Source organism: Ranitomeya imitator, chromosome 3 (genome assembly GCF_032444005.1).
Source record: "Ranitomeya imitator isolate aRanImi1 chromosome 3, aRanImi1.pri, whole genome shotgun sequence".
Classification (NCBI taxonomy): Eukaryota; Metazoa; Chordata; class Amphibia; order Anura; family Dendrobatidae; genus Ranitomeya; species Ranitomeya imitator.
This window is the reverse complement of record NC_091284.1, coordinates 659,093,551-659,119,550: the sequence shown is the minus strand read 5'-3', so window position 1 is coordinate 659,119,550 and position 26,000 is coordinate 659,093,551. Positions and strand designations below refer to the sequence as shown.

The window sequence follows — 26,000 nt, the reverse complement described above, 5'->3', positions numbered from 1 at the left end:
AGCAATAGTCGCTTTAGAAGCCGGCTGGCCTCTGCGCGTGCCATCCGGAATGACGAAAAATGAATCCGACTTCCGGAAAGAGGATGTTCTATCCAGATAAATCCTCACTGCCCTGACTAGGTCCAGCTTGTTCAACGATCGCTCCAGAGGATGAGTCGGAGCTGGACAAAAGGAAGGTAGAACGATGTCCTCGTTGAGGTGGAAGGTGGAAACCACCTTAGGAAGAAAAGAAGGTGGAGGTCGGAAGACCACCTTGTCCTGGTGAATGACCAAAAACGGAGGGCGGCAAGACAGTGCCGCCAGCTCGGAAACGCGGCGAATGGACGTGATGGCCACAAGAAAGGCCACCTTCCAAGATAAAACTGATAGAGGAATCTCCCTAAGAGGTTCAAAGGGAGAAACCTTCAAAACGTCCAGTACCAGGTTTAGGTCCCATGCCTCCACAGGGGCCCTGTACGGCGGGACGGCGTGGGCTACCCCCTGAAAGAAGGTCTTAACCTGTGGCCGAGAGGCCAAGGTCTTCTGAAAGAGGATGGAAAGCGCAGAGACCTGACCCTTCAGGGAACTAAGAGCCAGGCCCGAATCCAGTCCTGCCTGAAGGAAGGCCAAAAGAGAAGGCAGGGAAAAAACCATAGGCGGCACGCGGTTGGACTCGCACCAACGGAAGTAGGCCTTCCAGGTGCGGTAGTAGATCCTGGAAGACGAAGGCTTCCGAGCCTGAATCATGGTGTGAATGACCCGGTCCGAAAGGCCGGACGCTCTTAGAACCGCGGTCTCAACAGCCACGCCGTTAAACTGAGCGACCGAGAATTCGGGTGGCAGATCGGACCCTGGGACAGCAGATCGGGCCTGTCTGGAAGGCACCAGGGAGCGTCCGCGAGAAGGTTGACGAGCTCCGCGAACCAAGCTCTCCTGGGCCAATCCGGGGCGATCAGGATGACCGGCACCCCTTCCGCTTTGATCTTCTTCAACAGCTTGGGAAGTAATGGAAGGGGTGGGAACAGATAGGGCATCTCGAACTGTGACCAAGGAATGGCCAGAGCATCGACGCCCACTGCGAGAGGATCGCGTGACCTGGAGACGAATTGTGGAACCTTCCTGTTGATCCGAGACGCCGTGAGATCCACATCCGGAGTTCCCCATCGAAGACAAATCTGATGGAAGACCTCCGGATGCAGGGACCATTCCCCCGCCGCGAGACCCTCGCGGCTGAGGAAGTCGGCGGCCCAGTTTTCTACGCCGGGGATATGCACCGCGGATATCACCGGAACCGTTGCCTCTGCCCAAAGGAGGATCTTGGACACCTCGGCAAGGGCCAAGGAGCTCCGAGTCCCCCCCTGATGGTTGACATATGCCACAGCCGTGGCATTGTCCGTCTGGATCCGGACTGGAAGGCCCCTGAGAATCCTTTCCCAATGGCGGAGGGACAGAAAGATGGCCCGAATTTCGAGGACGTTGATCGGCAGCGCGGACTCCTGCAGCGACCAACGGCCCTGAACCGTCAGGTGGCGAAAAACCGCACCCCAGCCGATCAGGCTGGCATCCGTTGTCACCACCTGCCAGTGAACCGGAAGGAAGGACCTGCCCTGGGAGATGAGAGGAGATGTCAGCCACCAGTTGAGAGACCGCTTGACCCGAAAGGAGAGTCTGATCGGCCGATCCAGGGAGAAGACCGACCTGTCCCACTGAGACAGAATGGCTTGCTGAAGGGGTCGAGAATGGAATTGGGCGAAGGGAATCGCTTCCAAGGTAGCTACCATCCTCCCCAGAACCTTCATGGCCGATCGGAGGGAGGGAGGCCGAGGACCCTGGAGCAAGAGAATGTCCCGACAAAGGGTGGATCTCTTGTCCTTGGGAAGGAAGACTCTGGACTGACGAGTGTCGAAGAGCATGCCCAGAAAGATGATGCGCTGAGAAGGAATAAGGCAGGACTTCTTCCGGTTGACCAGCCATCCGAAACGGGATAAGGTGTCGAGAACAATGGACAAGCTTTCGTGGGCCTGAGCAAAGGACGGAGCCTTGATGAGGATGTCGTCGAGGTATGGAAACAGAACCAAGCCTCTGACTCTCAAAATGGCCATCAGCGCCGCCATGATTTTCGTGAACACCCTTGGCGCGGTTGCGAGACCGAACGGCAGGGCGACGAACTGAAAATGATCTTGTTGCACTGCGAAGCGCAGGAAACGGTGATGTCCGGGAAATATTGGAACATGTAGGTAGGCGTCCTGGATATCTATAGAGCATAGAAATTCCTGAGCCTCCATGGAAGCAATTACTGAACGAAGGGATTCCATCCTGAAGTGTCTCAGGCGAACCCTCCTGTTCAACAATTTGAGGTCCAGAATGGGACGAACCTTGCCGTCTTTTTTCGGTACCACAAAGAGGTTCGAGTAGAAACCCGTGTACCGTTCCTTTTCTGGGACGGGAACGATTACCCCGGATTTGAGCAGAGAAGCGATGGCTGCGAAGAAGCCCGGAACCAAAGCGGGATCTTTTGGAGGACGAGATTGGAAGAAACGATCTCTGGGTCGGGAGGCGAACTCTATTTTGTATCCCGAAGACACAACTTCCCTGACCCATGCATCCTCTACTGCGGAAATCCAGACGTCCCTGAAACGGAGAAGACGGCCCCCCAACCTGGGAGTTGGGCTGGAGTCTTGCCGAGAGTCATGCGGAAGTGGATCTTCCAGTCCTGGGCCTGGACGATCTACCCTGGGAATAGCGAGGACGCCAGGACGGAGTGGGCCTGAAGGACACCGCCTTCTTCTCTTGACGTGCCTGTGGCCTCTGTTGCTGCTGGGAAAAGGAGTTTGACGCAGCGAAGCGACGAAAAGGCCGGAACGAGCGAAACTGCCGTCTAGGAGGAGGGCGACGAGGTTTAGCCTGGGGGAGAAGGGAACTTGTGCCCCCAGTGGCGTCCTTAATGATCTGGTCCAGCTGGGAACCAAAGAGACGAGAGCCCTGGAAGGGCAGACTAGTGAGGGACTTTTTGGAGGACAAGTCCGCCTGCCAGGCCTTGAGCCAAACGGTCCGGCGGATGGCAACGGCATTGCTGGAAGCCTGAGCCGCACAAGACGCGACATCCAGGGAGGCGGAAACCAGGTATTCACCAGCGTGGGAAATCTGGTTGGCAAGTTCCGCTAATTGCGCGGGAGGAGCCCCGTCCAGGATACCTCGCCGCAGATCCTTGGCCCATTTTGAGATGGATTTTGAGGCCCAAGTGGAAGCAAAGGCCGGGCATAGCGCTGCTGAAGCCGCTTCGAAGGCAGATTTTGCGAAGGATTCTATAACTCTGTCGTTAGAATCCTTCAGAGACGCTCCGCCGGACAGTGGGAGCACCGTGTTGGTGGACAGCCTGGACACAGGTGGATCCACCGAGGGAGAGGCCGTCCAATTGGCGGTAAGATCTGGTGAAAAAGGATATAACACCCCCAGGCGTTTTCCCCTCTGAAAACGTCTGGTCGGATTCTCTCTCTCTCTGGTCAGGATTTCCTCGAATTCAGGATGAGGGGCAAAAAATCTTGAAGGTGGTTTGGCCCGTCTAAACGAAACCGCCTGATCTGCGGGTTCCGTAGAGGGATCCTTAATGCCACAGGTTTGGTTTATAGCCCGAATGAGGTTCTGGACCGACTCACTCATGGTGGCGATTTGGCTAGGATCCAACTCCGACATCTCCTCTGAGGGCGCATCAGATAAAGCCTCGCCTGACTCAGGGGAGGAGGAACGGTGCGACACCAACCGCGGCGGAGGGCCGTGCGGCGAGATGGAACGCGAAGAGGACTCAGACCGACGTTCCTGTCTGGACCTTTTGTAGCTTAGCAAGGAGGGCTTGGGCGGCGGTTCCTGCGACCCGCTGGCCACAGCAGGGGTCTGCAAGGGTAACCGATCCAGCGCGGACACCAGGGTTTGAGATACCCGTGTTAAATCGGCCACCGATTGTGACAGAGAGGCGGCCCAGCCTGGGATGGGGGGATCACTCTCGGGCGGAACAGCCGGGGGATCCTGGGCGGTGGGAACAATCGGGTTGCTGCAGGACTGACACAGCGGGGAGGACTGACCTGAGGGAAGTTTGCTGTTACAGGACGAACATGCAAAGTACGTGACTAAGGCAGAAGATGAAGAAGTAGGAGGACGAGAGCGGCCCCCTTTAGAAGACATTTTGAGAGATCCCTGAAGATGCCAGTGGGTTAGGGGACAGTGGGGCAGAGAAGGGTGTCAGTCTGCAGTGCAGCTACTCACGACCCGGTCCTGGAAGATGTCCCACTTGTCAGCGGAGGACTCCTGTCCTGAGGGGCCGTATTCTGCGCAGATCGCTGAGCTCACAGAAAAAAAAAAAAAAAAAAAAAAAACACGTGCGGGGCTGAGCAGGTGCTGCTGCGGAGTGCACACCAGAAGAGTGACTCAGCCCTGGAGGAAGTGGGTGGAGCCAGCCACGGAGGCGCCGGTGGGCAGGACAAATATGTCGGGCGGGAAAAAAAGCCCGCCCGCAGACCGGAAGAGAGAGAGCGCGCAAACCGGAAGTAGGCCCCGGAGGAAGCCGGGGCCTAAAGTAGGAGCCGGCGGCCGAGGAGAAAACGCGGCGCCGGAAAGGCGGCGCAGCAGCCTACCAGGCTGCGCCGCTAGAGAGAAACCCTGCTGCCGAGAAGCCCCCTGCGGCGCCAGAGCAGCGCGCCTCAGGAAGAAGCGGCGCGCCGGTCTGTCAGGGCCGCAGCGCCTGAGTGCCCCCGGAAATCGCGGCGCGCCGTCCTGTCAGGGCGGCAGCGCCGGAGAGCCCCCGGCAAAAACTGCGGTGCGCCGGCCCGACAGGGCCGCAGCGCCTGTGTGCACCCTGGAAAACCGCAGCGCAGAGGCAGTGCGCCGCGGGGAGAAGAGTGGCCCCTACCGAAGAACTGGTAGGAGAATTCGCGGAGCCCACACTGGTAGGCAAACGGCGCGGCAGCCTATAACGGCCCCGCGTCCGTAAGAGAAGGTCTGCAGAAACTGCAAGCCCAGGTCGTGCTGCGGGAATCCAAGCAAGTAGTGACCCGGGATAAGGGAGCCCCTAGTAAGACCCCCAGGAAAACTCTAGGAAGGGATGGGGGGAAACGCGGCGCCGGAATACTTACCTCAAAAAAAAAATCCCACGCCGGTACTAACCTTAAAAGGGGGATGAGACGTCCAGGGAGCTGATGGACGTCCTCGTCTCCACAACCGACAGGCTCTGGTGGGCGAGTGGGTGGGGGACGGAGCCAGGACCGGACTTCTGAGCACGCTTCTGTGCTAGGATCTTGGTCCTGGAGAGGGATCTATGAGGATACGGGGTGGCAGTACACGCCGTACTCATAGTCCGTATTGTGGGACTACAGGTGTGACTGCTCACCCTGTATCCCTCTGGAAGAAAACCTGAAAAGAAACGACGCACATTGAGGTAGATAAGGGTCTAATGAAAGACCCGTGTCCACCTCCTACTGACACTAAGCTAAACTGAAGAGTTTAATGCCAGTCGGTGGGGTGTACACTGCAGAGGAGGAGCTAATTTTTTTATTTGCATAGTGTCAGCCTCCTAGTGGCAGCAGCATACACCCATGGTTCCTGTGTCCCCCAATGAGAGGCGATAAAGAAAATGGCGCCGGAAAGCGCGGACTGCGCAGGCGCCGATTCCTGCTGCCGGAATCGGCGCCTGCGCAGTCCGCGCTTTCCGGCGCCATTTTCTTGAACACACACTCCGGCTCCACTGCAGGTGTGTCTTCAAGAAAATGGCGCCGGAGAGCGCGGACTGCGCAGGCGCCGATTCCTGCTTGCCGGAATCAGCGCCTGCGCAGTCCGCGCTTTCCGGCGCCATTTTCTTGAACACACACCTGCAGTGGAGCCGGACGATAGGTGAGTATGGTATTTTTTTTTTTTATATGGCAGCAGCATACGGGGGCATATAATACAATAGTGGCGCAGGATGGGAGCAGCACATGACAGAACGGGCGCAGGATGGCAGCAGCACATGACAGAACGGGCGCAGGATGGCAGACGCCCATGACAGAACGGGCGCAGGATGGCAGCAGCGCATGACAGAACGGGCGCAGGATGGCAGCAGCACATGACAGAACGGGCGCAGGATGGCAGCAGCACATGACAGAACGGGCGCAGGATGGCAGCAGCACATGACAGAATGGGCGCAGGATGGCAGCAGCGCATGACATAACTGGCGCAGGATGGCAGCAGGATGGGAGCAGCACATGACAGAACGGGCGCAGGATGGCAGCAGCGCATGACAGAACGGGGGCACAGGATGGGAGCAGCACATGACAGAACGGGCGCAGGATGGCAGCAGCGCATGACAGAACGGGCGCAGGATGGCAGCAGCGCATGACAGAACGGGGGCGCAGGATGGGAGCAGCACATGACAGAACGGGCGCAGGATGGCAGCAGCGCATGACAGAACGGGCGCAGGATGGCAGCAGCGCATGACAGAACGGGGGCGCAGGATGGGAGCAGCACATGACAGAACGGGGGCGCAGGATGGGAGCAGCACATGACAGAACGGGCGCAGGATGGGAGCAGCACATGACAGAACGGGCGCAGGATGGGAGCAGCACATGACAGAACGGGCGCAGGATGGCAGCAGCGCATGACAGAACAGGCGCAGGATGGCAGCAGCACATGACAGAACGTGCGCAGGATTGCAGCAGCACATGACAGAACAGGCGCAGTATGGGAGCAGCACATGACAACGGGCGCAGGATGGCAGCAGCGCATGACATAACGGGCGCAGGATGGCAGCAGGATGGGAGCAGCACATGACAGAACGGGCGCAGGATGGCAGCAGCACATGACAGAACGGGCGCAGGATGGCAGCAGCACATGACAGAACGGGCGCAGGATGGCAGCAGCGCATGACAGAACGGGCGCAGGATGGCAGCAGGATGGGAGCAGCACATGACAGAACGGGCGCAGGATGGCAGCAGCACATGATGGAGACCATATACCAATATAAATGCTCGCCACCCGGGCGTAGAACGGGTTCAATAGCTAGTATAGTATAAGGAACAGAGAACGTTAAGCCATCACTAAGTTGCATATTAATTGTTACCACTCAAGGCTCACATTAATAATTAGGAGTCCCTGTGGTATTTTGGAGGGAAACATCTCCCCTTTTTCAGTGGTCTAGAAAGAATTGTGAAATGAATGGCACTACATAAGCAAAATAAATTAAATAAAAGTAAAGTCTGTAAACCTTTTTGCCTTGTGCTTTTCTGTATTTATTTAAAGAGATTATATATTCTGCCGAGCGCTGTGGCTCCGTTTCCGACTGGCTGAGATAATCGTGTGTTGTAAGCATCTATGGAGTGACTGCACAACAAAAATTACAGGCAGATTCGTGACAGTGTGTCAGTCACCATATTATGCGAGGCTAAAACCGGGCCGAATCATATCGTGACAGATCTGCCTTATTGTGCCATATAACCTGAAGGGCGTCATTGAAAATTTGCATCATGTGTTTGTGAAATCTATTTTGGATAGAAAATATGGAGGGAGCTGTCAAACATTAGTGCATCTCAGCCCAGGGACAAAGAAAAATCTGCTTTATCCACATCATTGTTCTTGAATGACAAATTTAAAAGTGACTGGTTTTGTAGTCCAAATCGATAAAGGTTTCTGTAAGCATTTTGGAAACCCAATGAGCATTTATAAAGCTGATCCAGAGAGACGCTGCAGAACCCGATAACTTATTTTTTTTGTGTGGGAGGACAAAAGGCATAATAAATCTTCTTGCAAAATAATGCAGCTTTTAAAACGCTAAAAAAATCCTTTGGGGGGAAAAAGGACATAAATGAAAGCAGTAGTGATAGAGAAAAAAAAACAAACAAACAGAAAATGCAGCATTGTAGTATTATCATAAACAAATGTGTTAGGAATTTTTTTGATTAAGATCTGATTTTGTTTTTCAGACATCTAAGACAAAAATCCATTTGTGACGTGAATGTGCTCACATGCCAGCAGTAGAAACTGAAGTAGCTCACAATAGGGAATAAGCCACAGAAACCGGACTGTCCGGAAACTAACGAAAGTGCGCAGCACAGACTGAATCCATACTGTTATTACTTTATGCTCCGATTATCAGAAGTGCTTTACCTCTCAGAGAACACTACAAAGCGCTGCAGAACGAACGCTCACATCACTGACCTTGTTCTTCATGACGGAATCTGAAGCGCCCAACAAAGACTGAATACAGGCGGACAGAGCCTCTTGTGACAGGCCTTGAAATACTGCCCTCTAGAGAGAGAAGAGAAGAAGTACAGGATTGTAAATCAGTCAAAACCTAAGACTAGAAATGGAAAGAAAAGAGTTAAAACACTACAAATATCATTTACAATAAAGGAGGAGTGTCTATCCAAGACATGTTGAAAAAAGTTATTTAGGATTCCAGGGCTGTGGAGTCGGAGCCCATTTTGGTGGAGTCGGAGTCATGGAAATTGAGGAGTCGGAGGTTTGGATTTCCGACTCCACAGCCCTGTAGGACTCTGACATCAGAATTATAGGGGTCCAACTCTCTGCTGCCCCACAGATTACAATTTATAACACTGAGGCAGATTTATGAATACTGTGTGAGGGCTCATCCAGACATCATCTTTTCTTGTACAAGTGCTGTGTCCTATGGAGTATTTCATATGTCTAATTTTTTCTCGGACTCAGTGGTGGCGTAAAAGCACAAAGACTTGTCGGATATTGATCAGAGTGTCATATCGCCAATGCAAGTCTATAAAACTATGGGAAAATAAAATCAGACGGCACTGGTATGATATCTGGGTGCTGTGCGTGTTTCACAGACGGACAGAAACGAGAGAGACCTCAATCGTCTTTTTTTTCATCCAAGGATAAAAAATGATCAAACTCTGATGGCAAAAACAGACACACTGACCAATTTTTGCTATGAGGAGAATCACTGATGTGTGAAGGAGAATCTGACATTACAATTTAAGACTACAGCCTTACTACTATGACCCACAGGGAGAAATCTGCTGGATTTTAAGTCTGTCCAGTTTTGCTTACAACACTCTTTAGCTGGCTATATTTGTGCTAGAACGGAGAACCATGGCGTTGCAGGCTAGGCAGCGGCCCCTTCCAGATACCCTGCACCTCCTTTTTAGGAACACATAATAAAAGTGGTGCAGGTCATGAATAGTTTTTTCTTATTACAGCAGGATTCTGGGGCATTTAGCCTGATACATCTCCCACATGATAACTATTTTATTGAATGTGATTGAGCTGTAATATCAGACATGGAAACTACTAGATGCAGAGATGTGCCGCAGCCCCTTCAAACAGCTGATAGAGGGGTGGGACGCTGCCAATCTAATATCAATGGCTTCACCTAAGTGTACGAAGTCACTGGCCTGGACAACCGCTAACAGCAGTTGTTCCATGACACATTATTCCTGATTAATGATGGGCGGACATGCTCGGATAACGAGTTGAGCATGCTCGTGTGCTGAGTGACTTCGGCGAGCTCCAATATGTTCGAGTCCCCGGGGCTGCATGTGTCAAGGTTGTTCGGCAGCCACAACACATGCAGGGATTGCCGGTTTGCTAGTTATTGCCTGTTTATTAGGCAATCCCTGCATGTGCTGCAGATATCAAACAGCAGTGAGATATGCAGCCGCGGGGAGTCGAACATATTATTCGAGCGTGCCTAAGTCACTTGGTTAGCACCTGAGCATGCGTGGATAGCGCCTTATCTGAGCACGTTCTCTCATCACTTTTCCTGATCTGTTAGTCAAGCGGTAAGTGTCTCAGCGCTTTTTTGCAGGTCTTGCACACTAGAGTCCTCATGCTTTTCTGCAATTATTAGTGCTCTTCAGCACTAGGAACAAGTATTAGAGAAGCACCGGTAGCTACAAGACCCAGGGGAAAGCCAAAAAGCACCAAACTCAGTGCTAAAAAAAAAAAAAAAACACTAAGTTTTCTCGGTTACCTTTTGACAATAAATATCAGCGCTCCTGGGACCCTAACCAAATGTCTAGAGCTTCTTGTATGTTTACAATGCCATGCCAAAAATTTAGTGTCCAACTTACATCAATGCATCTGTACAACTTGGAGAGACACACAAGGGTCCGTCTTACTGTTGGGTACCACATGCCATGCAGATCGGCCGGCGATACTGTGTTCTGTGCTCGAAGACCTAAAGATTCTGATGAGCCTAGAAGAAGTCACACATTACTGTTACGTACAAGAAATATTACAGACATGAAAACTTCTTAAAAAGGGGCAACCGTACTCACAAGCTAAAAAGGAAAAGTGAAACTTTACATTTTCAGCTCAAGCATTTAGATTATGAAGGACCATTGCCAAATTTGCTCAACAAAGCAACAATGGAGCAAATGGGCAGACAATGACAAAGTGCTAACCTGTCTGTTCTGGACATCTTAGCTCCAGCCTAGATTAACCCCATTATACATCATCTCTGGAAGACCCAGTGTCTGCCCCTTACACTCTTGACAAAGGGGTTGCACCAGGCTCATAAGTTATGCTGTATCACTAGGACAACTTATTGGTCATTGGAGTTCTGACCGCCAAGACCCCCATGATTCTGAAAACGAGTGAAGGTCGAGCATCTACGCTCTATGAAAATGCTGGGGAAATCTTAAAATAGCATAATGTTCTTCTCTGGAAAACCTCATGTCTACTGCACCACTGGTTTGAAAGCAAGTGTCAGTAACATCAGACAACAACTCTCAACATTATGCGACAGCCACAAGTGACGATCAGGCATACTGGGAGTTATAGTTTCGCAAGAGTTCAAGGGCTGAAGGTTGAATTTTCAGACAGAAGGAGGTCACTATGGCAAACTATTGAACACCAAAGACTCACATGTGCTCTTTGGTGTCTGTGTAGGTCTTGATTTAAGCACCCCAGGAGAGAGTGTTTAAAGGGAACCTGTCACCCCCAAAATCGAAGGTGAGCTAAGCCCACCGGCATCAGGGGCTTATCTAACCAGAAACACATGGGCTACTTGCACATTGAACAAGTCGGTAAGAACATGTTCACACACACACACCACCAAGAAACTTGAAGACACAAAAGAGCACAGTGAGGTCAAAAATACTGTTGTAAAAAAAAAATAAAAAAATAAAATAAAATTACAGTAATAAGCAAGTGCTAGTCAAAGATGGAAAAAACCAGGGTATTTAGTGGTGTCTTCAGGGGATTCTGGAATGCTGTATATAAGCCCCCAATGTAACCTGAAAGATGAGAAAAAAAAGGTTAGATTATACTCACCCAGGGGCGGTCCCGGTACGATGGGCGTCGCGGTCCGGGGCCTCCCATATTCTTACGATCACGTCCTCTTCTTGCCTTCACGCTGTGGCTCTGGCACAGGCTTACTTTATCTGCCCTGTTGAGGGCAGAGCAAAGTACTGCAGTGCGCAGGAGCCAGGAAATGTCAGAGAGGCCCAGTATTGCCGAAGCTTTGGCTTTTTGATTATGCCCATATGCAGCACAATTCCCCAAAATGTCATCATCTCTGATGCATTTACGGGGGTCCATCTGGGGTGTGATGACGTGGGATTTTGGGTGAAAAATTGCTGGGCATACAGGTTCGTCTGGGCCACCATAAGTTTTATTATTTCATCACTGAAAAATAATTTGAAGAAGTCAATTTCAGTGAGGCCAGTGGTGTCAAACTGGATTCCTGAGCTGCTGCTGAAATCCGGAATGACGGGCTAAAAATTTTCAGGGGGTGCAATCCATACAGGATCGATTGCTGCAGGAGTTGCCTAGGTCCTAGGGCGCCTTGTTGGGGGTCCTTCCTCACCAGATGAGGAGGAGGAATAGAGGAATGTGAGATCTTCCTCACTGGCTGTATCCGTGTCAGACGCAAGGATGGCGTAAGCCTCCTCTGGTGAATAGGGCCTTGTTGACGAATGGGCCATTTTTTTCCCCAAACCCTGGGGATGTGTGTGTAAGTGGTGCTTTTACACGTGTAATGTGTGGGGCTTGTGTATAGGGTACTCTTTATTATAACCAATCAGAGAGAAAAAACAAGTAGTGAGAAAAAAAATGTAGAAGAAACAAGAAAAAAAAGATGAAAAGAAAAATCAGATGTAAAAAAATAAGTTTGTATAAAAAAAAAAAAAAAAAACAGTATAAATTTACCCTACACAACTAAATCTTTTTTTTGCTAAAGAAAAAACGAACGCCACTAACAGTGTGACGTACGCTCCCCTATTGAACGCGCTAAAAATTAGGCGACGCAACTAATTATTCTTTTTACAAAAGAAAAAACGAACGCCACTAACAGTGTGACGTACGCTCCCCTCATGCACTCGCTAAAAATTAGACGACGCAACTATTCTTTTTACAAAAGAAAAAACGAACGCCACTAACAGTGTGACGTACGCTCCCCTAATGAACGCGCTAAAAATTAGACGATGCAACAAATTATTCTTTTTACAAAAGAAAAAACGAACGCCACTAACAGTGTGACGTACGCTCCCCTCATGCACTCGCTAAAAATTAGACGACGCAACTATTCTTTTTACAAAAGAAAAAACGAACGCCGCTAACAGTGTGACGTACGCTCCCCTAATGAACGCGCTAAAAATTAGACGATGCAACAAATTATTCTTTGTACAAAAGAAAATACGAACGCCACTAACAGTGTGACGTACGCTCCCCTAATGCACTCGCTAAAAATTAGGCGACGCAACTAATTCTTTTTACAAAAGAAAAGCGAACGCCACTAACAGTGTGACGTACGCTCCCATAATGAACGCGCTAAAAATTAGACGACGCAACTAATTATTCTTTTTACAAAAGAAAAGCGAACGCCACTAACAGTGTTATGTACTCTCCCCTAATGCACTAGAGATTATCCGGCGATAGCAGATTTTTTTATGCAAAAAAGACGCTACCTCCCTACCTATAAAACTAATCTCTACAATTTTTTTTTTCTAAAAGATGATCGGTCATCACTAACACGCTACCAACTAAACTACTCTGTACAATTTTTTTTTCTCTAAATAAAAAAAAAAAAAAAAAAATTAAAAAAAAAAAAAAAAGATCGGTCGTCACTAACGCTGTGACACCAGCTAATCTACGTCTAAAACTACACTGTACTAACTACTATTATTTTTTGGTAAAAAAAACACCAAAAAAAAAAAACGGACGTCACTTAGACTGCGAAGTCCGCTACACTAACTAGCTAAAAAAAGAAAGTCCTGTGGTGCAGTCTCTGATCAGCAGCGATACTGATCAAAGAGCTGCAGACACAGGAAGGGCACGAATGCTCTGCACGGGACGCCGCGCACACGAGAAAAAGCACAAAAAAGTGCGCAAAAAATTCAATTGGGGGGAGGGGGAGGGAGGGGGTACTGGAACAGGGATGGGGGGGGATGGCAAAGGGGTGGGGGAGGTGCTGCTGCTGTGATCACAGGCCTCACACAGCAGGTAGATTAAAGCAGAGAGCACAAGCACAGAGCACGGAGCTGGAGATCAGCACAGCACAGGAGGGCAGGAGATTGCCGGGTTGATCACACTGGCCACCAATGGATTCCTTCACTCAGGTCAGACAGAGGGGCTTGGACCGAAACTGAGAGAAAGATGGCGTGCAGGGCGGTGATTGGTATTTTAAATTAACCCCTTTGGCGCTGATTGGCTTAACAATATAACAATAGCTTCTAGCCAATCAGCACCATAGGGGTTAATCAGGTGAGGTGACGTGGCGATCACCCCACCTACTGTGACAGCTGTGATTGGTGCGACATCACACAGCACCAATCACAGCCTGTCACAAGCTTTTTTTTAACTTTATTGTCATGTTGCTGTGATTGGCTGGTCAGAAATGACCAGCCAATCACAGCGATCGCTGATGGGGGGGGGAGGGGCGGTGCATCCCCCCGGGTCTATGTGCAGAGATGGTCTGCTGTCAGAGACAGCAGCCATCGGAACCCGATCGCCGCGCGATGCCATGCGGTGACTGGAAAATGGCGGCGCCGTACTAGTACTGCGGCTGGCACAAATGCAGGGCCCGCAGCGCCGTACTAGTACGGCACATGGCACGAAGGGGTTAAAGGTACATTTCACAACAGGCATTGTGCATCTATGCAAATAATAATAATAAATAACAATAACAGCCTAAGCAAAAACAAAACCAATATAGGTATGATTCAGGAAAGTAAAAAGGAGATTTTTGTCTACTCACCGTAAAATCTCTTTCTTAGTCTCTAATTGGGGGACACAGGATCGTGGTGCTGTCCACTAGGAGGCGACACTATACATAATCTGAAAAAGATTAACTCTGGCTCCTCCTCTGCAGTATACACCCCTGGACAGCGTCAGCCTTCTCCAGTTTTGTGCAAAAGCATTAGGAGGAACATAACATGAATAACATAGTTGCCTTCTTATAGGCATGGTTATGTACGAGCTCAAGAAAACAATATGAGAACTCAACAGTAACAATGGCCCGGAAAGGCAACAGGGTGGGAGCTGTGTCCCCCAATTAGAGGCTAAGAGAAAGATTTTACAGTGAGTACACAAAAATCTCCTGTCGCCTCATTGGGGGACACAGGACCATGGGACGTCCCAAAGCAGTCCCTGGGTGGGAAGCAATGGACGAATATTGTGCAGACAGGCCCCTACACTTGGGGCACCGCCGCCTGCCTGCAGAACACATCTACCTAGGCTCGCGTCCGCTGAGGACTGGGTATGAACCCTGTAGTGTTTAGTAAACGTGTGTAGGCTAGTCCAAGTGGCCCCTTACACACTTGTTGTGCCGAAGCCTGGTGCCGAATGGCCCAGGAGGCCCCTACCGCCCGTGTAGAGTGTGCCGTAATACCGGTTGGAAAAGGAGAATTCTTAAGGCGGTAGGCGTCTTGTATGGTGGATTTGATACACCTGGCAAGGGTAGCTTTGAAAGCTGGCCGACCCTTGCGGCCGCCTTCCGGAAGAAGGAAAAGAGATTAAGGCCGTGTGCACACGTTGCTTTTTTTTGCGTTTTTTTCCCAATAAAAACACTAATAAAACCGCAAACAGCATACAATAAGCATCCCATCATTTAGAATGAATTCCGCATGTTTTGTGCACATGATGCGTTTTTTTCCGCGAAAAGCATTAAGCTACTTACTGGTAGCGGCATTTTTTGGAGGCCCATGACAGCACTACGAGAGAGGGGATCCGCCCTTCAGGAACAGGAAACCTACAGATACAAAAGGGTGGCACCTCTCCCCATGCATCAGTTGTATTTCAGAGCCTGAGAGGACTACCGCGGTTAGTAGCACACAAATATACATTATATACAGTTTATGTACAAAAATAATCCATCATATTGAACTATATACCACACGTGAGATCTATCTATCTCATTATATACATTATAGGAAGTGCAACCCCCACGTGAATAGGGAGGGAACTAAGGGTGCTGTCATGGGCCTCCGAAAAATGCCGCTACCAGTAAGTAGCTTAATGCTTTATTCGGATTCCCATGACAGCACTACGAGAGAATTACAGAGATGTAAACTACCTTAGGGAGGGACTATAGCCTGTAGCAACCTTAACCCGAAGGTGAGATCAGAAGAGAACCCCAAGTCCAACCTATAGTGCTTGAAAAAGGTGGAAGGGGATGACCACGTAGCTGCCTTACATATCTGGTCGATCGAAACTCCAGATCTTTCAGCCCAGGATGTAGCCATGGCCCGGGTGGAATGTGCCCTCAGATTCTGCGGAGCTGGGCCTCCACCTGCAGTATAAGCCAGAGAGATAGCCTCCCTAATCCACTTCGCTAGCGTGTACTTTGAAACTCTAAGACCTTTCCTGGGACCTTGGAAGGATAGAAACAACGCATCCTCTCTCTTCCAAGCATCAGTGACTGATATATATTCTAATACTGTAGACATCTCCTAACATCTAATGTATGGAGTAACTCCTCTTTGGAATTAGAAGGATTAGGGAGAAATGACGGTAACACTATCTCCTGAGATCTGTGAAAATCTGAGGCCACTTTTGGTAAATAAGCTGGATCTGGTCTGAGGACTACTCTGTCCTGTAGAAATTCTGTATAAGGGGACAGCCTAGAAAGAGCCTGTATGTCTCCTACCCTACGAGCAGATGTAATTGCCACCAAAAACGCTGTTTTGAGGGATAGTAATTTAAGTGAGGCTGAATGTAAGGGCTCAAATGGTTCCTTAGTCAAGGCTGAAAGGACTAGATTGAGATCCCAAGGCATTGACCTATTCCTGTGTATAGGTCTGGATCTACTAGCTGCTTTGATAAACCTTGATACCCAGTAGTTACCCGCAATGTTACAAGAAAATAGAGCCCCCAGGGCTGAGACTTGTACTTTTAGAGTACTTGTGGATAGATTTAGCTCTAGCCCCCTCTGCAGGAATTCTAGAATCTGGTTGATTGGTATACCCTCTTCAATATTAAAATTTGAAGAGGCCAGAAACTTCCTCCAAGTTCTAGAGTAGATCTTAGTTGTTATGTTTTTCCTACTCTTCATAAGGGTATCAATTAGATTTGGAGAAAAACCTCTGTTTTTCAACAATGACCTCTCAAAAACCATGCCGTCAAATGGAGACCCTTCACTTGTGGATGGTTGATCGGACCTTGATGAAGTAAGTCCGGAATGTCCGGCAATACCCAGGGGTCTTCCACGGACATGGTCCTGAGCCAGGAAAACCAAGCTCTTCTGGGCCAGAACGGAGCGATCAGTATGACTCTCGCTTGATCCTCCCTTATCTTCCTGACCACCAGCGGCAATAGATTGAGCGGGGGGAACGCATATGCCAATCGGAAATCCCATCTGATCAGGAAGGCATCCACTGCCAGTGGATATTCCCTGGGATTTAAGGAACAGAAATTTATCGTCTTTCTGTTGTGCTTGGTGGCAAATAAGTCCACTTCTGGATGACCCCACATGCGGACAATCCGGTTGAAGATTTTTGTGTTCAGAGACCATTCTCCTTGTTTTAAGGTGCTTCGACTTAGAAAGTCTGCTCTTATATTGTCTCTCCCTCTTATGTGAACTGCGGATAAAGATAGAAAATGGTTTTCTGCTGTCTGGAGCAGGCGATCCGCTACTTCCATCAGGGACTTGGAGCGTGTTCCACCCTGGTGATTCACATAGGCCACTGCCACCTGGTTGTCGGAGAGGATTTTGACATGGTGACCCTGTAGATATACAAGGAGTTCTTTAATTGAGAATTCAATTGCCATTAACTCCCTCTGATTGGAAGAGGCTGATGTTTGGGGATCCCATAAACCCTGGACTACTACGTCACCCATGTGTGCCCCCCACCCCGTGGGGCTGGCGTCCGTCGTAATTACCCGAGTCACTTGAGTCACCCAGGGAACTCCTGCTGACAGATTGTCTTCCTTCAGCCACCATCTAAGAGATGTCAGAACCTCTGGACTCAATGTCATCTGACCCTGCAAGGAACCCTGTAAGACTCTATCATAATTCAGTACGTCAAACTGTAAAGGTCTGGAGTGGAACTGTGCCCAACGGACGGCAGGAATACAGGAAGTTAGGGAACCTAACAAAGACATAGCCTGTCTAAGAGTCATGGTTGGTTTATTAATTGCTTTTAATACCTGTTGTTGGATATGGAGCAGTTTATCAGGTGGAAGACAGCATTGTTGGGACTCGGAATCTAACAGCAGCCCTAGAAATCTCTGGGTTTTTAGGGGTTGTAATCGGGATTTTTCATAGTTTATAATCCAGCCCAGATGCTCTAGTTTAGACATAGCTGTTTTTACCTGAGCAAGGCAATGGTCTGCTGAGTTTCCAACCATCAGGAAATCATCCAGATAAGGGATTATGAGGATATCAAATTCACGTAAGTGCGCCATGACCTCCGCAACAACTTTAGTGAATACTCGGGGAGACGTTGAGAGGCCGAAGGGAAGGGCTCTAAATTGAAAATGTCGAACAATACCCCCCATAGACACTGCCACACGTAGAAACCTCTGAAAGTTCTCATGGATAGGAACATGATAATACGCATCTTTTAAGTCCACAACTACCATGAAGCAGTGTTTGAACAACATTTTTATTGCAGAGCTGATTGACTCCATTTTAAATGTGGCCTTAACCAGGTATTCATTAAGGGATTTAAGGTTAATAATAGTCCTAAATGACCTGTCCGGTTTTTGAATCAGAAATAGAGGAGAGTAGAATCCACTCCCTCTTTCTGACTCTGGGACCTCAATCAGCACGTTTTTAAGGCATAAACTCACAACTTCTGCCTCTAAAGCCGTCTGTTCAATAGTGGAGGAACGTAAGGGGGTTAGCATAAACTTATCCCGAGGCCAGTGAATAAATTCCAATTTCAGGCCTTCTGAAATAATACCTCGGACCCAGTCACTATTTGAGATGTTAGTCCATGCGGAAGAGAAGGCTGACAATCTCCCTCCCACAGGGATTGCTAGTCATTGGTCCGGTTTCTTACGTTCTTTTGAGGAACGGCGGAACATGTAACCCGTACCTCTCCTGCGTCTATCCTCCCATCTAAAATTCTCTCTAGAGGGCGAGGATGCGCGCTTCCTTCCGCGACCAAATCTCCTCCTGTTGAATGGACGCCGATAAGAGGCTGATGACAAACTAGGGAATTTTTTCTTGTCATCTCCAGCCTTTTCAAGCAGCTCATCCAAGGTTGGCCCAAAGAGATATTCCCCTTTGCATGGAATAGCGCATAATTTGGACCTTGATTGAATGTCACCCGACCAACACTTCAACCACAGGGCTCTACAAGCCGCGTTGGAGAGTCCTGCTGCTCTGGCCGCCATTCTGACCGAATCGACCGACGCGTCCGACAGGAAAGCCGCAGCATCTTGAATCACCGGAAGCGCACTTAGAATAGAACTTCTGGAAGCGTCTTCTTTAAGCTGGGATTCCAACTGTTCCAGCCAGACCATTAGGGATCTGGCTGTACAAGTCGAAGCCACTGCCGGTCTCAAGGATCCGGCTGCCATCTCCCAAGTACCTTTAAGGAAGGTATCCGCCTTCCTGTCAAGAGGGTCTTTAAGGGATCCCATGTCCTCGAAAGGTAATGCGGCTCTCTTTGATGCCTTTGCCACCGCGGCATCTAATTTAGGGGCCTTGTCCCAGGTATCCACAGTCGTATCCTCAAAGGGATACCTGCGTTTTAAAGCTGGTGGTAATGAGCCTTTCTTCTCCGGTTTCTTCCATTCTCGGAGAATCAGGTCTTGAATTTTATCATTCACCGGGAAGGATCTACGCTTCTTGTGTTCCAAGCCACTGAACATTAGCTGCTGACGGGAAAGCTGAGTCTTAGGTTCTTCTAGGCCCGTCGTACCTCTGACCGACTTAACTAATTTATCCACCCGGTCCAGAGGCAGACAGAATCGGCCAGATTCCTCTTCTGATGACGAGGAAGAGAGATTTGAGCCATAAGAACCTTCCTCTTTATCTTCCTCTGACGAATCAGAGATCACCGAGGCTCTCTGTTTTGAACTTCCCGCCTGGGACATAGACCGCAGGGATTCCTTTACTTCTGTACGGATCATCTCACGTAGATTAGCCGTAGAAGCAGATTCTTCCGCTACCTAGGGGAGGACAATAAGGGTGATACCATCTATCTAGCCTGATGTCACTCAACCCCTCCACTCCTGTAGACCTCACCGTCTGTTGTATACAGGAGGCGCATAATTTTTTAGTATAAGAATCTGGTAACGGGACTTCACACAGGGCACACTCCTTATGTTTCGACTTTGCACTTTTCTTCCCCTAGAATGACAAAGTATAAGGGGCCCGCGTCACTGAGTGAGCATTCACGTAGATCACTTACCAGTGTACGCCAAAAAAGGTACTGGAACACGAGGGGGTTCTTTGCCAGTCGATGCTCTAGATCCCTGCTTGGACGAGCTTTTACGGCTGGACTGGTCACTCCTGGCATGCTCCTTCTCCGTGGGCTTTTGTCGCACCTCCTCCGACAGCTGAAGCTGCCGCTCACCATCACTCTCCATGATGTAGATGTGACCAAAGGCAGAGCTCTAAATCCAGCTCCTGCTTAAATCCCCCTCAGATCCGGTCAGCAGGCTGCCTGGCGCCACTCTCATTGGTTCCTGCTGATGAGGCTACAGCTGGGGGGTCAGCGCAGTGTGTGAGGAGTCCGGCGTTCAGGATCGATGGGCGCCGCCATCTTGGATGAACTGCGCATGCGCAGTTTCCCAGTGACCCGGAAGCGCCTGCTGACTCCGCCCCCTCGACGTCACTGCACCCGGAAACGCTCCAGCTAGCGCTGAGAGCGATGCAGGACGCCGAAGAGCACTCAGCAGCGCTCCGGATAGCGTTCCCCTCCTGGCACCGCTACCTCACCACGGCGCTGCACCACCACATGGACCAAAGGAGCGCTATACTTACCGGCGCCGGCGCTGAAGATCAGGAATCCTCCGGACTCTGCTCCCTGCTGTCTACGTCACTGACGTGCAGTCCAGCCAGGACCACCGTGACGTCTTCCAGGGGCTTCCGCACCGGCCGAGGTAGGAGACCCCCCCCGCTACCTGAATCGACCGGCCGGCCTGGGATCCTTTCCTACGAGATTCATCTGTAGGATCCTGTCCCTTCAGGAACAGGAAACCAACCGATGCATGGGGAGAGGTGCCGCCCTTTTGTATCTGTAGGTTTCCTGTTCCTGAAGGGCGGATCCCCTCTCTCGTAGTGCTGTCATAGGAATCCGAATAAAAAAACGCATCGCGGTAAAAAACGCAACATGTTCATTAATTTTGTGGTTTTTTTGCGGATTTCCCACAACAAAATGCATTGGGAAATGTCCGGAAAAAAAACGCATCAAAAACGTGGCAAAAACGCATGCAGATTTCTTGCAGAAAATTTCATTTTTCTGCGAGAAATCCTGAATGTGTGCACATAGCCTAAGTCCTCAACTAGTGCTGTATTGCTAGGGGGATTGGGATCAGCATCCCCTGCTGGGTGAGCTGGGGCGGAGGCCTTCTCTGGTCAGGGATTGCGGATATCTGCATTGTCTGCCCCTGGAAGGGGACGGTCTAGATGACCTGGACTACGGTGTCTCTCCCTAGAAGGGGATGACCGTGTGCTACGGGATGACGCAGATGGACTTGACCTATGGGTCCGCTTGCGTCCTGACCTAGACAAGGATGTGCCAGGGTCGTCCTGTCCCCGAGTCAGAGGAGGCGGCGGCTTCAGCTAGGCCGAAACTGCGGGCTAAATTAGATGCCTGATGCCCAGAAAGGCTCCAAGCCAGCGCGGAAGTCCAGGAGGGGGTCGGATCTGAACAGGACTCCCCCGGATTTAAAGGCAGGATCGCGTTGGGGCTATAAGCGGAAGGGGGGCCCTGAAAGGGGTCCCCTTGAGGCAGTATAGAGCTGGTGCTGCCGGAGAGACAGGGCACAGGGAGCCATGCCTGCCTGCACTCCCTCCGGCCCTGACAGGAGCCCGCAGCTGGGCTGGGGTCCCTGGATGCAGGTGCAGTGTGCTGGCCCATTGCTGGGAGCTGCAGAGTGCTGCCTGTACAGGCCCTACCTGAGGTGTCTCAACCTAATACCCCCAGAGGGGGATTAGGGAGGGTGCTGCTATGACCTTCAGGGGGCTTTATCCTCACCTCGACCTCAACCCAGAAACCAAAAGGAATTGGGGAAGGAGAGGGGGGTCTCGACTTCGAACCAGCACTCGAGGGACTGGGGAAGGAGCGACATAGGGAATAGCCATCTCGACTTCAATCGGGAACCCCGTAATAGGGGGCCGAGGAAGAAGCCATGCCGGGAGTCTCACAGGAGACCCACTTTTCCTCATGTGTAATCCGTCGGGGGGAAAAAAAAACGGAGTAAAAAAATCTTAGGTGTGCCTCCTATGCGACACTAAGCAAACACTGGAGAAGGCTGACGCCATCCAGGGGTGTATACTGCAGAGGAGGAGCCACAGTTAATCTTTTTCAGATTATGCATAGTGTCGCCTCCTAGTGGACAGCACCATGGTCCAGTGTCCCCCAATGAGGCGACAGAGTAAAGAGTCAAAGAACAGCATTAATATAAATTATCACCCAGCAAATAAGCGCCCTTATTCACGCAATGTAAAATCTATAGAGGGAGTGGAACTCCACACATATTGGCACAGAGTGTCTTCCTCAGTGGTAATCTATGCCTCAATAAATTGGTTTTTATTTTGGCGATCCCTTAGCAAAATTAGAAACTATATTTTCAAAGCTAATAATAATTAAACTTTAGAAACAAATGCATCTGTAAGAGATTAAAAATTAAGAATAGTATAACTTTATTCAGCTCTACAGCGACTATTCCATGATTTGGCCAGTTTAACAGGTCCTCTTTAAAGGGAAACTGTCAGTAGGATCAACACTCCTAAACGGTGTCATAAGAAGTTCTTCCGCACTGTGTTAGTTACATGTCTCACACTGGTAACACCTGTTTTCATTTAAAAAAATGTCTGGAGTCAGATTCTCAGGGAGATCAGAGTCCAGCCCATAGACCTGACAAGCTCATTTACACAAGAAAAATGTGGATTTCCCTGCGATATGACATTGGATCACAGATATCAAGGTATCACTTTAGTCAGCTTCCTATAACCTACATGTCCACATAGACGGCTTAGGAAAGTTGATCCTACCGATAAATTTCCTTTAACAAAACAGCTGTATGTGTACAAAAACTCACTGATTAAAGGGGTTGTCCGGTCTTAAGCTACAAGTCTGCATTCACTCTGTACCTGCCGGTTTCTGCATCCTCACAAGGCACACGACACGCAGTGAGGATTCTCCAATGCCAATGCCGGAAGAATGACTGCAAGTATGTGATTTGCATACATGCATCATGTGCCAACTAGATTAGACAAGACAAACGTTCTGTCAGAGGCTGGATACAGTTTAGTGGAAATGTGGCCGGAAAAATGCAGATCACATATTTGCGGTCACATGATGTGCAGAGTGCAAAGTGAAGATAAGCTACAAGTCTGCATTAAGACTGGACAACCTCTATAAGCAGTGAGTTTTTGTACACATACAGATGTTTTGTTAAAGGGAATCCTTCAGTAGGATCAACCCTCCTAAGCTGTCTATATGGACAAGTAGTTCAGAGGAAGCTGAATAAAATTATACATTCATATCTGTGATCCAATGTCTCATTGCACAGAAAACCAAGCCTTGTAATTAAAAACCAGTCAATCCCTTTAACAAGAGGCTTAAAGAAGAGCAAATGAACTTTTACGCAATGTATAATGGCATTATGATTATAAAAGAGGAAATTATGCCTAGAATGAAAAATGCATGCTACCTATAGTGAAACATGGTGGAGGATCCATAATGTTACATGGCTACTTTCCTGTTCCTGGGATTGGAGACCTTGGACATGTTCCACAAACAATATCAGAGCATTTTCAAGTGATGTGTGCTCCCAAGCCTAAGGCTTCTTTCACACTAGCGTCGGAATCTCCCCGTCGCAATGCGTCGGGGAGAGATTCCGACGCTAGCGTTTAGCGCATTGCACAATGGACGCAGCGGATGCATTTCTCCGGCGCATCCGCTGCCCCATTGTAAGGTGCGGGGAGGTGGGGACGGAGTTCCGGCCGCGCATGCGCGGTCGGAAAAAGCGGTCCGTCAGGACCAAAAAACGTTACATGTAGCGTTTTTTGCTCCCGACGGTCCGCAGAAGCAAATGCGTCGTCAATACAAGTCTATGGGGAAAAAACGCATCCTGCAAGCACTTTTGCAGGATGCGTTTTTTCTGCAAAACGACGCATTGTGACGGATTGCAGAAAACGCTAGTGTGAAAGTAGCCTAAGAAAACTTGGCTTGAGTCCAACAAAATGGGTCCTCCAAGAATCTATTTTTTCCTTTTCTACCATTCTTGTGCACTTTTTGAAGTGTGTATTGTTTAAAACTGGTTGGTTGGAAAGGAGTCCTAAGCTGAATCAAAATAAAAATCTTTTGAGAGCGCTGAGTCTGCTACTTGGAAAAGGAAACTGCAACACCACGCAGATCAATGCAAGAAGCTTACAGATAGCTGCAGAAGATGTTTGGAGGTTGTCATTGTTGCACAAGGCTGCACAGCCAACAATTAGGGAAGGGCGTCCAATTCTGTCAGTTTCATTAAAAACGTTTTTTTTTTTTTTTTTTTAAATGGCTGCATATATGGCAACAGGTGAACTTTTATGCTATTATATATTCTATTATGGTTCATACTCACTTGTTTAAAAAAAAAAAAAGGTCTTTTTAACAAACAATAAATTGTGTGGATAATGTTGACCACAACGCTACGTCTTGTCCACCATAAGAGCCTCATACGATCTTTGTACAGCCAGAAGCCATTCTCATGCTCGCTTCACAATTAATTTCTTGATCACACAAACAGCAATTTACACTTAAGCTACTCCGAGGAAACATTTCCAAATGTCGTTGCCATGGAAACACCGCATCAAACACGACTCAAACCATGGTATGTTTAGTAGATAATGATAAATGGCTTTTGTGAAGAGTTTTTCAGCCTCCCCAGGATATTGAAACTGGTGAAAAGCTTTCCTCTTGTCTATGAATATTTTCTATGCTGGTATAAAGTGATCAATATCACAACACAAAGGGAAAGCCATCAAGTAGATAAATACAAGGATCCATGCTCCCGGCAAGTGGTCTTAAAAACAACATAAATCAATTTCAATTTTCCCTGTGTACGAAAAATAAAGGAAATGAAGAAAACCATGGCGAGAAGCAAAAGCGGATGTGCCTTTCGAGATATTTATACTAAAGAGGACCAATAAGCGGGACAAAAGTGGACAATTTAGCTATAGGTTTTTAGTCCCGCTGCCTTAGAGTACTGTTTTTTTCGGGGGTTTTAAATCCACCATACGGTTCCAGATATATAGGTATTTTATTAGGTGTAAGATTTATGGCATTAACCAAGGGGACACTACTTTTAGCGCAATAATGCACAGCAGTATAAAGAAAAGCCTCCAGAGAATCCAGTGAGCCATGGCTACTTGGTAAAGTGAATAAAAGAAAATCGCACATTTCCGGGATGTAACAAATAAAAGACGAAACACAAAAACTGACCACTTGTGACCTGGAGGCAATTCCTCTTTGACATTAATAGATTTGGGGAGATAACCACCAACTGAACAATCATTCAACACTTGTTTTATTGGTGTTCTAGTAAGTGCCCAGTCTTCAATTATCAGGACCCCGATAGTCTCAGTAAGACGGACATTATGAAACATATGAACATTCAGTGGCAGTGGAAAACGTACCGCTTTTGATGAGATTATTGGCTTCTGCATCCTGTAGATGAACATCAGAAAACGAAGCGTCCGGTGACTGCAGCCTCTTCTGTTCCTCCTTTAGACTCTGCGCAATTTGCTGTGTATACAAGACGACTTTAAAATGCAAAAAATGGAAATGAAGCATTTATCACAAGTGACTGGAATTGACAGAACGGACCACTTTTCTGAATATACAACCATATACAAATACAATCATTGTCAGGCTCTTCAGATGTCTACATTTAAGGTAATGCAAATGGTGACTTGTGGCTGCTCAACACAAAATTACGCGGTCGTGCTGCTAAAAAAAAGATTTTGGGTAATGAACGTAAAATCTTTCTCGAAGCCTTCATTGGGGAACACAGAAAGCCATGGGACGCCCTAAATGCATTTGGCCTGAAAGCAAACCACCAAGAAAGCCCCGACTCCAAGTGTGTAACTAACACATTAAAGCAGCACTCTGAAACACTTTCATTTGCTAGTTACATATAGAGTGTCTCTGAGCTTGCACCTGTTCACATTTGTCTGTTTGGAAGGGACGGTCAGTCTTTTGATATTTGTAATACATGCCTTCTGACTGAGCACTGCACCCATCAGCCTATGGTGATTTTAAATAGAGCTTGATCCTACCTGCCAATATAATTGTAGGTTTTTACCCCAGGAGAGGTATCATGTTTGGTCATGAGACCAACAACGCAGTACACCTTATTGTTGGCTATTGGGCTCCCATGAATTGGCCAATTTATGCGCTAAATACCTTCACATTTTTACT

The 26,000-nt window shown here is 48.7% G+C and overlaps 1 protein-coding gene across 1 annotated transcript in view; it reads right to left on the bottom strand.

Annotated features, from left to right (window-relative positions):
* The window catches only part of COG3 (component of oligomeric golgi complex 3), a 131,447-nt gene that overhangs the window by 45,160 nt on the left and 60,287 nt on the right, over window positions 1-26,000 (bottom strand). Inside the window, exons 14-16 of the mRNA XM_069758266.1 lie at window positions 25,217-25,325; window positions 10,047-10,171; window positions 8,158-8,247 (exon numbers count right to left, since the gene is read on the bottom strand). Of these exons, the coding sequence (XP_069614367.1) occupies window positions 8,158-8,247; window positions 10,047-10,171; window positions 25,217-25,325 (324 nt within the window). The remainder of the gene's footprint in view (window positions 1-8,157; window positions 8,248-10,046; window positions 10,172-25,216; window positions 25,326-26,000) is intronic.